The following is a 12957-nucleotide window of genomic DNA, read 5'->3' as shown; positions in this document are numbered from 1 at the left end:
CTCAATGGATGAATTCTTTATTATTGGTTGGTTGTCACCTTTTTTTTTTTCGTTTCTCTTTGTACTCTAAAAAATCAATTAGGCTTGGTAACTGATAAATATATTAGGTCCCTAATTAGTTTATTGATCTATATATGTAAGAGTCAAAGTAATTTAGTGATAATTTATGTACACTTCCTCGTAATTCAGTGATAATTTACATGCACTTCCACATTTCTTCAAACAATCATAATCTGAACGATACTAGTACCAAATAAAAAGATAATTAATCTAAAAAAACTTAAAAAAAAAAAACAATTAAGAAGTTCTTCCAAAAAAGAAAAAAGAGAAAAACCCTACTACTTTTTTGTTAAATAAAATAAGCCGGTCATCTGTGCACCACACCGCCGTGACTGTCTTTCTTCCCCTCCTACCGCTGCCACTGTCTTCTTTCTTCCGCTTGTGCCGCTTCCACCGTCATCGTTCATTTCTCTCACTCCCCAGCGTTCTTCTGGTCGTTTCCGCTCGCCGGCACATTCTACTGAAATTTGTGTTTCTTCTCTTCATATCTTTTCCTTCTTTGATCTTTTGGATACACAGGGTTGAGATGGATCCGAACTCCGTTAAGTCGACCCTTTCAAATTTAGCATTTGGAAATGTAATGGCTGCTGCTGCTCGTGATTATCAAAAGGTATTTGTACCATCAATCCCCCTCTGCAAAGTGGTGTTGTTTATCCAAATTTTGTATTTAGATCTGTTTTTCCAGCATCATATTGAGATATGGATTGCGATCGGGTTATATTTATGTGTGATTCTTGTAGTTTATTTTTAGGAAAACATTAACATATCATCTGTTACTTTAGCTTCAGTTTATTGATCTGCAAACTAGACATATCTTCTGTATTTAATCAGTTGATTCTTCTTCCTTTTGTGTTTTTCTTCACCAACTATCAAATTACTCTGTGCATAATTACAGAACTGGGGGTCAAGCTATTATACTCTTTTGGTATAGTTTAGCCTTATCAAATACAATGCAGCATTAGTTTTCCCATTTTTTTAAATGTGCTACACTTCTGAACAAGGGTGTTGTTTTAGTTAACCTCTGGTTTAATCAGAGAAGGATAGTTTGATGAATGAGATTGCATTATATGATGCTGACCTTTGATTCTTTTTATGTTGGCTCGATTTGTTTGAAAGTAGTAGTGAAGGATGAGTATGTTGTGGTATGTTTCTTCAAAATTTTGTTTCATAAAAACTTACTGGTTTCTAAGATTGAACTCAAAATGCCCTCTATCCCTGTGGTCCATATATAGATTTCTACTGGATTCCAAAAGCGTGATTCTCTCAGAAATCCTGTAACAAAATTTTTGTGGATTCAACCATTGCTTTCCCTCTACTAAAATTTCCCCCCTTTTACATGTCCATCATAACAGTGACCTTAGCGATTTTGGGCTTTACATTTATTCTTGATGTGGAAACATTGATTCTTTGGGATCTCATCCTCCGACTTTTCTTTTCTTAAAAATCTTTTGGTAAAGGATGCTTCTTAGTTCTTACAGAGAAAATTGCATTCAGGACATTGATACTTCTTGTGGATAATTGGGAATCATTGAGATCCATGTAGTAGGATTGTAGTTTTTGTTGGTTTCATGAATATATTTATGGACTTTACAGGAATTGCTTGCTCAAGGGAAGGCTCAGGCATCAAGCTCTAACAATGAGGAAGTTGACCTTGATGAGTTGATGGATGTAGGTTTAATGATTGGGGTCCTTCCACACTGCAAACTATTGCTCGTGATTTTCACTAATGTTTGCTTACCTGGGTCAGGATCCAGAGCTGGAAAAACTGCATGCAGATAGAATTGCAGCCCTCAAGGTCTGAGTTTGTGTGTAATTGTTTATACATGCTCCATTACTATCATCATCATCTGCAGTTTGCAGTACTGCATGGGCCGTCAAGTTAGGTTCTCAAAGACTCAAAAAAATGTTTTTTCTTTTTTAAGGTCCCATTAATTTGAAACTTGAGACTTTGAGTCATGTTTACCAAACCGTTGGCCTTTAACTAACTGTTTTTTCCCGTATGCACAGTTCATCATGATTTTAATGTGTCAGGATTCATTGTGATTTTCAGTTTGGTGCCAACTTTCCCAAATAGGCCATGCATTTACATTATCATTTGTTTGAGCAGAAGGAAGCTGAGAAGAGAGAATCAATGAAGAGACAAGGGCATGGAGAATACAGAGAAATAACAGAGGGAGACTTTTTGGGAGAAGTCACTGGGAGTGAAAAAGTGATTTGCCACTTCTATCATCATGAATTCTATCGGTGCAAGTAAATCTTTGAATTTGAATCCCTTACTAATCCAATCATTATGCATGTATATTGTAAAAGTCTCATATTGGATCATTCTTTCATAGGATTATGGATAAGCATCTAAAGACTCTTGCACCAATACATTTAGACACAAAATTCATCAAGCTTGATGCGGAGGTTGGTATAAATTGTTATTTTTACAGCAATATCTGCTCTTTTTAAACCATTTGTTGTGAAAGTTTGTCCTGGTGAAGAACTTGTAGGGGCTAATTATCTGAAAGAAAATTGCAGAATGCACCCTTCTTTGTTACTAAACTTGGAATCAAGACTTTGCCTTGCGTTGTTCTCTTCAGGTAAACATCAATTCCTTGGTCCATTGATTCTTGTTGTCATGCCTTTCTAGTTAGTGAAAGGCATACAGGTAGCGCATTCTGTTGGTTGCTAATAAGTCAAAAGAAAAGGGAATAATGTAAAAGACATCCCTGGATACTTGGATAGTGATAACGTGGCTTGAGTAGTTGTTTAGAAAGCTAAAAAGGCATTTGTTTATATTTAGTTCCAAGTCTGGTGGGTTGTGTGTAAGAATCTGCTTTGAAGAATCTTGGTTCTTGGTTGCAGGAAAGGCATTGCTATAGATAGGCTTGTTGGCTTCCAAGATTTAGGTGGAAAAGATGATTTCAGTACAAAGACACTGGAAATTTTATTGACAAAGAAAGGTGATGTTTCTATAAGATGTGTTATATTAACTCTCATTTATGGCGTTTTCTGACCAAAGATGGAATATATAGGTATCATCAGTGAGAAAAAAGATGAAGAGGAAGACGAGTACGATGAAAGTAGGCGAAGGTCAGTGAGATCTTCTGCCACCGTTGATTCTGACTCAGACTAGGCGACGGAGTTTGCCATTCTCCATTGAATTATAAAGAACATGTTATGTATTTTGTGAGTGAACTCTCGTATTAAACATATTTTAACAAGCCATTGACATTGAAGTTAAAACCATGATAATCGTAATGGCATTGATAAAATCATTACATTAGTTCTTGATTATATCTTTAATGAACTAGTTTGTTCAATATATGCTCACGAATAAGACTACCTAAAATTGAATACTGGTTTAATCAGAGTCCTAGAAGAAATCTAGAAAGGAAGAAAAAATGTTTTTTTTTAAAAAAAAATTATAAATACGTGAAATGAGTGAATCGAATTTCTAATCTCGAGATTTATGGTGATCTTTATGCCAGTTGAGCAATGGTCATGTTGGTAGAATACATAATATTGAATTAAAGGGAAGATAACTTTCTTAATTATCTCGGAGTATCATTTTAATGAGTTCTAGTAGTTAATATTTGTAGTCCTCAATATAATATTATTTTATTGATAAATATTAATTTATATTTCTAAACTTTAGAGTCATGGTTAGTTCGGTTTTTTTGGTTTAGTAATTACTTGTCTGTGCACCTATTTTCAATAGTTATATATAGGTTTCGATTTAGTATGGTTTCCATTGGCTTTTAAAATACAATAATTGAACCAAACTGAAAATAAAAATGAGCTTTCTATTATCTTATGAAAAATTGAGCCAAACCACTAGAAGGGCTTTGTTTGTTGTTTGTTGTTGTTGTTATTGATTTGTGGCTATGTTTTTACTTTATTCCACTTAAAATTAGCTAAAAATTACTTCAACAAAATTCTTCCTATAAAGAAAATTCATTAATCTAGCCAGAAAAATTATAGTGTGATTATTTCTAAATACAAGTAAAAAAAAAAAATTTGCTAAGCTTGCAGATTTGGAGAACTCATTAAAATTAGGTCACGTTTATCAATCTGGAATGAAAATTAGTATAATCGTAATGTCATTTCATTGGTAGATCAATCATAATGGACCTCAATTGCAAACATAATGTAATTGGATTGCTTTTGATCACGTTTATTTAAAATTATAAATAGAACTAGTTGCATAAATGAAATTCAACCCCAAAATAATAGAATATGTAGTATAAGGATAAAATAATTACATATATAGAACAAAAAATGGTAAAAGACTAAAAAGTCCACGTCTAGCCACCATTTTGCTCGGCATATATAGAACAAAAAATGGTAAAAGACTAAAACGTCCACGTCTAGCCACCATTTTACTCGCTTCTTCCCAATTTTCTCAAAATGAAAGCTATCAATGATAGCCACCGCTATCAATTACTATAATTGATAGTTGTTATCAATGGTAGCTTTCAATTTGAGAAATACTAATACAATATTGAAATATTAGTTTTTTTTATTTGTTATCAGATATTAGTGGCTATCATTGATATGAAATATTAACAGTTAATGCTATCACTGGCTATCAATGATAGATTTTTATAAGTAATTATCAACATTGAAAAAAAGCCAACAACTTTGAAAGATTGAATTATACCAGTGATGAAAAACTATTAGTGACTATCATTGATAAATTTTCATAAATGTCTATCAATTTTGAAAGATTAACACAGTAGCTATCACTAATAATCTTCTATGGTGGCTATCACTGATAGCAACTATCAGTCACTATCACTGATAAGCTTTCATCGATTAGAATCAACCTTGAAATATACACTTAAGGCTAGCAACGATAGACTTCTATAACTAGTTATGAACTTTAAAAAAAAAAACTCGATATATAGAGTTCACCTAACTTCTATCACCGATATCACTAATATCACTCATACCGTGGTTATCAGTGATAGCTTCTTTCACTGATAAGATGCCAATGATCTCACTGATATCATTTAAGAAATATTTCTAAAAAGAGCTAGTTGCATAAATGGAATTCAAGCCCAAAATAATATAATATGTAGTACAAAGATAAAATAATTGTATATATAGAACAAAAAATGGTAAAAGACTAAAAAGCCCACGCCTAGCCACCATTTTGCTCACTTCTTCTCGATTTTCTCAAATTGAAAATTATGACTGATAGTAGCTACAGTGATAGTTTTCAATTTGAGAAATATTAATACAAAATTGAAACATTAGCTTTTTATTTTTTATCATCTATCAGTGACTATCATTGATACACTTTTATCAATTGGAATCAGTTTTAAAATATTAACAGGTAATGCTATCAATGGCTATTCATAATAGACTTTTATAAGTAGTTATCAACATTAAAAGAAAACCAATAACTTTGAAAGATTAAGCTATATCGGTGATGGAAAATTATTGATGGCTATCACTGATAGATTTTTTCATAAATGACTATCAACTTTGAAAGATTAACACAGTTGCTATCACTAATAATCTTCTATGGTGGATATCACTGATAGTAGCTATTAGTCGCTATCACTAATAGACCTTCATCAATTATAATCAATATTGAAATATTAACACTTAAGGCTAGCAATGATAGACTTCTATAACTAGTTATGAACTTTCAAAGAAACTCGATACATAAATTTCACGGTGGATATCACTGATAGCAACTATCAGTTGCTATCACTAATAGACTTTCATCAATTAGAATCAACCTTGAAATATTAACACTTAAGGCTAGCAATGATAGACTTCTATAACTAGTTATGAACTTTCAAAGAAACTCGATATATAGATTTCACCTATCTTCTATCACCGATATCACTAATATCACTCATATCGTGGTTATCATGGATAACTTCTTTCATTGATAACATCACTGATAGGATGCTATCAATGATCTCGCTGAGATCATGCTATCAATTATCTCATTGGTATCATGCTATTGGTGATTACTCTCTATCACCGATAACGTACTATTAGTGGTAACTTCTATCATCGATAACGTGCTATCAGTGTTAGCATCTATCATTGATAACATACTATCAGTGATAACTTCTATCATTTCAGTGATAACTTCTATCAATGATAGCTATTGACCACCTTATTGTCCCTTTCCTTGTCCTTTCCAAACATTCATATAGTCCCTTTTCTTTTCAATACCTCTGAAGGACACTTCTGTAAAAACAACAAACAACCAAACCTAGCCCTTTCTTCTTTGTTTGATTTTGTAAACAAATATTACGGTACACAAATACACAAATATTTCAAAGGCTGACTAGATAAATAGCAGAATTTAAGTTTCCATTTGGACAAATAAAAAAAACTTTTTAAAATTGTAAAAATAGCAAACGGAATATAAAATTAAAAAATAAAGATTAACAATTGTCAAAACTACCTCCAATGGAATTCTAAAGGTCTAAGTGTATCACAATCGTTTGAAAATATCAAATACAGCCTACATACTCCTATCACACACTACACACTTCCTTTTGACAAAAGGTCTAATCCACCATCACACCTCACACGATAATCAATGAATTTAAACCAAAACCCTAACCAAACATTTATTATCTAACAATCGTTCACCGGTAAGAAGAAAGGTGAGAGGGTTTGACGGAAAAATACCTTCACTTCAAGAGAAGAAATACTTTCTCGACAGCTTCAAACGCTTGACCTTCGACATTGAAGCTCCTTCAAAACAGCTTCAAGCAGTAGGTTCAAGGGACTTTTGTACGACATCGAGTATTTTTCCACGGTATTACAACTTCTTGGCAATTTTTTAGTCCTTTTAAGTGCATACTTTAAGCTCTTCACTGATTGCAATCTGCTTAAATTTTCTTGGATGCTATCTGCTTAGGTCTAGAATTTGCTTAAATTTCCTAATTTCGGACAGCATTGTGATTCCCAAATTTCTTCTAATCCATGCATTGCAATCTAGTCTACCTCTTGTTTCTATATTGAAGAGATGAAACCAGTGTTGGCCGAAACTTTTTATATATAATATATAAATATTCCATTATTTTTCAAAAATAAAAAATAAAAAATATTGGTTTTACTGTTAAGTATTTAGAATCGAATCTTTTGATATATAAAATAATGTCGTTTATTTAGGAATTGAAAACAGAAATGACGATATAAAATCTCGCCCTTTGGTTGTTTGTATAAAACTGATAATACTATTAATCAAACATTACAAGCTATGAAAAAAGAGAAAACCGAAGGAAGAAGCAGAGTCAACGAACGATTAAAAGCAGCTAGAATAACTGGTGGAAAAAAAAAACAAGCAAAGGGCCAATAGTTCTCAATAGTGACGACGAGGTATGTTTTTAATTTATTTTAATGTATTTGAAACATCAAATTTTGATCATGTATGTAAAACATGGGAAAACGGAGACAATGACAGGGGGATCAGGAAAAAAACATGCAACTCTAATAACTAGCAACAAACAAAAGCGTAGTGCTTCTACAATAGAGGTCAAAGTTCAAACAAACAAACCAAGGATAAAGAGCAAGGTCAGGATTATTTGAAGAAAAAAAAGTAAGGTCAACAAGAATGTTAAGGGTTGAAAATATTATAGATCCAAATTGCGATGCAGGTTGTGAAAAAAAAGTTAGAACTAAACAAGAAAGGGAAAAAGGAAGTAGTAGAAGAAAAAGAAGAGCAACATGAGCTACATGAGGGAAAGGTATGATAATGTATATTTTATGAAATAATATATTAATTACAGTGTATTTGTTAAAGTATATACATAATATAATTACTAAATAATGAAACAGAATGAACAAGATAGTAATGAGTATGAAGAGGAAGAAGAGAAGCTTAAAGGGACATGTGAAAATGTGCAAGATGAAAGCAAGGACAATGAAGAAGAACAGTCACAAAGTCGTGGGGAAACAACACTATCAGAAAAAAGATCATCAAGTGGAGAGTCAGACAAGAGGATAGAAACAACGAAAGGAAAAAAAGGTAATCATCTATGGAATGGATATATGTGAGGTATTCTTACCTAAATATTTACTAATATTTGTAAATATTAGGTAATAACTAGGTCAGATAAAGGAAAAGGCAAAGTAACAACATGCCAAAAGGGAAAAACAATTGAAATGATAGAACCACGTGAGGTATTTTTACTCAAATACTTTGTACTTGTTTTTTACTATTAGCATATTATTAAGCTTGTGTTTCTGGTTTATTTCAAATGTGTTAGGACTCTTTGTATCTGATGGATAGTGCAAGGAGAAATGAACCACTAAAAATAAACTTACGAACAAAGACTTTTGTAATTGATAAAATTAAGGAGAATTTAAATGACGAGTTACAACAGAGATTTAGAGAAACCATTTTTGGACATTTCCTTGATTTTTCCATTACAAATCAATCTTCACAACTGTTGTTACACTTAATACAAAGACAATGTAAACCAAATTCATCATCCCAGTTGAATTTCTTCATAGGGGGTCGAGTACTGAAATTTGGTTTGAGAGAGTTTGCATTAATAACCGGTCTAAACTATGGGGAATTACCAATAATTGATACAAGTGGGATAAAGGGAGGAGGAAATATAAGAAAAATGTACTTTAAGGATATGAAAGCTGTGAGTAGGTATTTTCTTAACATAGCTTTTAATTTTAGCAAGGCAGGATGTGATAGTGACAGGATAAAAATGGCGAAGTTGTATTTCTTGAAAAGTTTTCTTCTCCCAAAACAAGATTTGGTGAATGTGAATATAGACCACATCCTGATGGTTGATGATGATGACATCTTTGATAACTACCCATAGGGAAGGGTTGCATTTAATCTACTTGTTGATGTTATGCATAGAGCAATACACAACGAAGGTAAATCAGGAATATCAATAGGGGGATTCATATTCCCAATCTTAGCATGGGCATACGAAGTCATACCCACCTTGAGCTCATCACAAAATTTCTTTGCCAGGAAGGTTTTTAACAATGTTCAAAGGATAGTAAATTGGGCTGCAGACAGTCAACCCAAATGGAAAGATCTCAAGCGAAAAGTATTTGATTCAAAAGAGGTATAAATATCTATATAACAAAATAGATGTAGAGTTTTAAATTCTAAACTATAAACTAACATCTTATTTCCTTGTTTACTTGACAGCTTGAAATTTGTCCATTACTTGCAACCCCACATGAAATGACTGTCATATTTTGCCCCATTCATTGAGGAGGAAAAAAGGGTGTTACAAGAGGTCGAAGAAGAAATGAGCAAATATAGGTCGAGAGACAGAGTGGTTGAACTATCCTTGAATAGAAGACTCGGTTTATCATATGACAAAGATGAAATGGAACAAAGGTTTGAAGAAATAGAGAAAATACAACAATTAATGAATACAATGATGAATGAAAACTTTGATGCCATGAAGAATAGTCAGCAAATCTTGACGAAGAAGATAGATGACTTGGTGGAGTTGTTAAACAAACTGATTGATTACATGAAGACTACATAGGCTGTTCAATCACATGCATCAACAAGTAATCTGTTTATGGTATGTAAACTAACTACACTATATTTATTGTTTTTCATAGTACAAACCTATTAAGAATTATATGGAAGCAGCCTGCATCCCAGTTCGAAAAGGAACTAGATGGTATTGAGAAAGAACAAGAAGAAAAGGAAGAAAAGAAGGAGTTGGTTTATGCTTCTGATGCTCCCACAATGGTTCGAAGAAAAGATGACGACGAGGACGAAGAAGGCGATGGAAACAAGGATCATGGATTGAAAATACCATCAACAGTACATAATGAAACATGCCATGGACATAAAAACAAGGAGTCTGAAGAAAAATGAAGTAAAAAACCAGAGGTCAAGGTGAGTTGATATAAGCATGTTGCAGATTATACCTTTTAACAATACATGGAAATTGACTAGCAAAATTTATGGAGATAGGACAACCAAGACGTTGATGAAGAAATGAACGAAGTGATTTGATCAATTGATGAACGAGAGATTTACAAGAAGCTGAAGATGTCAAACAAGCGAAAGACAACAATATTGGTATGCTCTTTTAGAACTGTACAATCCTGGTACTTATTATTTTTTAACCCCATATTAAACAAATTATTTGGACTTTTTAACATGTTAACAAAATCATAATCCTAAAACTTCAACAACTAAGATCCTTCAAAAGGTACAACCATTGCAGTGCACGAGTCAACCCCCACAACCAAAAAAACAAGAGGTAAAATACTACAACTAATGTAGATCTTGAACATATAATGTGTATGTCTACATATCTATAAAAAAATGTTGTCTCTTTAATAACTAATAAAAGGTCAAAAGGAAGTTGGAAATGACTGATAAGCTGTACAACATTGATGAAAATAACCCTGCTACAAGGATCATACTCAAACATGTAAGAACAATTGATCTTGTAAATTTGATCACTATTATAATTTATCAAGTCCTAACAACTAATTGGTCATTAAATATTGTTAGTTAAAAGTAACTAAGCAAGAGTTGATCATGATGGCTAACCAAGAGGAAGAGAGAAGATCAAGGCAACAGAAACTAAAAAGGAAATTGCCAAAAGTGAATAATGCGAGTCCACCAATGACAGGCATATGGATAAATGCAGCAAAAGGGATAATACGAAAACTTCAAACCACGAATGAAAATACACCCTCAGATGGCCCATCATTTGACTTGCACCTAAGCCAAGCCCGATCTTGCAATGAATGAACCAATTGATTCTGGCTTTTTATGTGATTCCGGTTTTGGATATTGAAAGTAGGATGCATTCAGATTTTGTGCCAACTATATGGGTGAATTTTATATCTTGTTTTGGTATATGTTTTAAACTGTAGAACTTTTTAGTAGTCTTGGTTCCTGTATTGAATGGACAGAATGATTTGAATATGTGATATAGTTTCTGTTTTAGTATACAGTTTAACTATTTTGGATTTGAAAATATAATAGCTTTGGATTTGGTGTAGTTGTTTTGTACGAGTTTATCTGGCCAACCCTATACTAAATAACCTCGATAAAGTCTCAATCGTCCAAAGGACATATACATAAATTATTTGTAGGTGAATTGAACTTCTCACATTACACATACATAAAATTTAATAACAACAAACACACTGTAATTATAAAGCATGCAACTCAATTTCCAACCCTCAATAACATAAATGAACAATGAATATATCAAGTGATTTGGAATTGTTATCATTATTGTTTTGGTATATCAATAAATAATTTGGATTGATTTCACAAGCACACTGTAATTCTAAAACGTTTAGATCAATTTCTAGTTATGAAAAATACAAACGACTGAATAACCAACATAAATTAGTAATATTTAACTTTTAATTCCATATACAGTAATTGGTATATCATTATTATTTTTGTATATAATCTAAATATTTTGAAATGATTTCACAAACACACTGTAATTCTAAAACGTTTAGCTCAATTTCCCATTATGAATAATATAAATGACTAAACAACCAATATAAATTAGTAATATTTGACTTTCAATTCCATATACAATAATTGGTATATCATTATTGTTTTTGTATATAATCTAAACATTTTGAATTGGTTTTACAAACACACTGTAATTCTAAAACGTTTAGCTCAATTTCTCATTATGAATAATACAAATGACTGAACAACCAACATAAATTAGTAATATTTAACTTTCAGTTCCATGTACAATCATTAATGCAAATAACAATTCCTTTCATAAACAGCATTAAGTTTGAGCATCAAAGAACTGTTTGAAGAGAGAAAGTAAAGTAAAACAATACTAAACGATATAACATTGTAGGTGCATTCAATGTCGTATGGGATCCTTGCAAGACCTACAATTATGACCCCTCTTACCGCACTGACTACAACACACTGTAGCTTTGTTTTCTAAACAAGATGTGATTCTTTTTTCTTAGGCCTCCCAGCTGGACGTTTGACATTAGGAGGAAGAACTGGATCATTACCAACTACATGACTTGTAGTGAATTGTTGAATATTGCCAATAAGTCGGGTTTTCTTTCTGTATAACAAACGTAGATTGGAAACACGATAGAAATCATGTACATATGACTGTAGTTGAAGGTTCTTACGAGACAATGCAATGCATGCATGAGAGCACGGAATCATGTCTAGGTCCCACCACCGACATGAGTAAGTACGATTCAGAATGTTAACAACAAATTGGTTAGAGCGATCATGCACTTCAAATTCATACTGGTTAATGGGGTACAACTGCAAAATAATAATAATAATAATAATAATAATAATAATAATAAAATGATAAAAATAAATAAAACGATAAAATTACAATTTTACTATTAATAATAGGCTCAATTGAATACAAATATTGTGTAACTAAAGCAACACTTACATCTATTGACCTACTGTCCCTTAAGGCTGATCGAATAATGTTCTCTGCATGCAATGACAATTCAGAATACTGGAAACTCCAATGACTACGACGTTTGTAAAACCATTTTTGAACCAAACTACGGATAGATTCAAGGAGACCAATAACAGGTAATTCGCGTGCTTCCTTTAAAGCTGAATTCATGCATTCAAATATGTTGGTTGTCATTAAGGAATATCTTTTCCTCCGGCAAAATGCCCTAGCCCATTTGGATTTGCCAACATCTTCTAATTCAATCCTAATGGACGGAGCAACCCCATCCAATTGCCTCATGTAATACTCAAATTCACCAATTGTATATACTCTTGCACACATATGGAAAGTGTCTTCAATTGGACGTGGTTCTTAACAAGGTTTTTATACAAATAGAATGCACATGACCCGTCTTCAGCAAAATCATAGACAGAACTAACACCCTTGGCTATAATTTTATGACCATCAGACACAATAACATGGTCGTTAGAAT

The 12957-nt window shown here is 32.4% G+C and overlaps 2 protein-coding genes across 2 annotated transcripts; one reads left to right on the top strand and one right to left on the bottom strand.

The window, feature by feature from the left end:
• The first annotated feature begins 316 nt into the window (after nt 1-316).
• On the top strand, nt 317-3331 carry LOC120075932 (thioredoxin domain-containing protein PLP3B-like). The gene is made up of 8 exons (XM_039029684.1): nt 317-670; nt 1654-1728; nt 1808-1855; nt 2168-2310; nt 2397-2469; nt 2584-2645; nt 2911-3008; nt 3081-3331. The coding sequence occupies exons 1-8, from the start codon at nt 587-589 to the stop codon at nt 3179-3181; spliced, it is 684 nt and encodes a 227-aa protein (XP_038885612.1). The 5' UTR covers nt 317-586; the 3' UTR covers nt 3182-3331.
• An 8637-nt stretch (nt 3332-11968) lies between these two features.
• On the bottom strand, nt 11969-12764 carry LOC120076228. The gene is made up of 2 exons (XM_039029992.1): nt 12453-12764; nt 11969-12313 (listed from the first exon to the last, which is right to left on the bottom strand). Exons 1-2 carry the CDS (start codon nt 12762-12764, stop codon nt 11969-11971), a joined length of 657 nt encoding a protein of 218 aa, XP_038885920.1.
• Nucleotides 12765-12957: the final 193 nt, after the last annotated feature.

This window comes from Benincasa hispida, chromosome 4 (genome assembly GCF_009727055.1).
Source record: "Benincasa hispida cultivar B227 chromosome 4, ASM972705v1, whole genome shotgun sequence".
Taxonomy (NCBI): Eukaryota; Viridiplantae; Streptophyta; class Magnoliopsida; order Cucurbitales; family Cucurbitaceae; genus Benincasa; species Benincasa hispida.
This window is presented reverse-complemented; position numbering and strand designations above follow the sequence as displayed.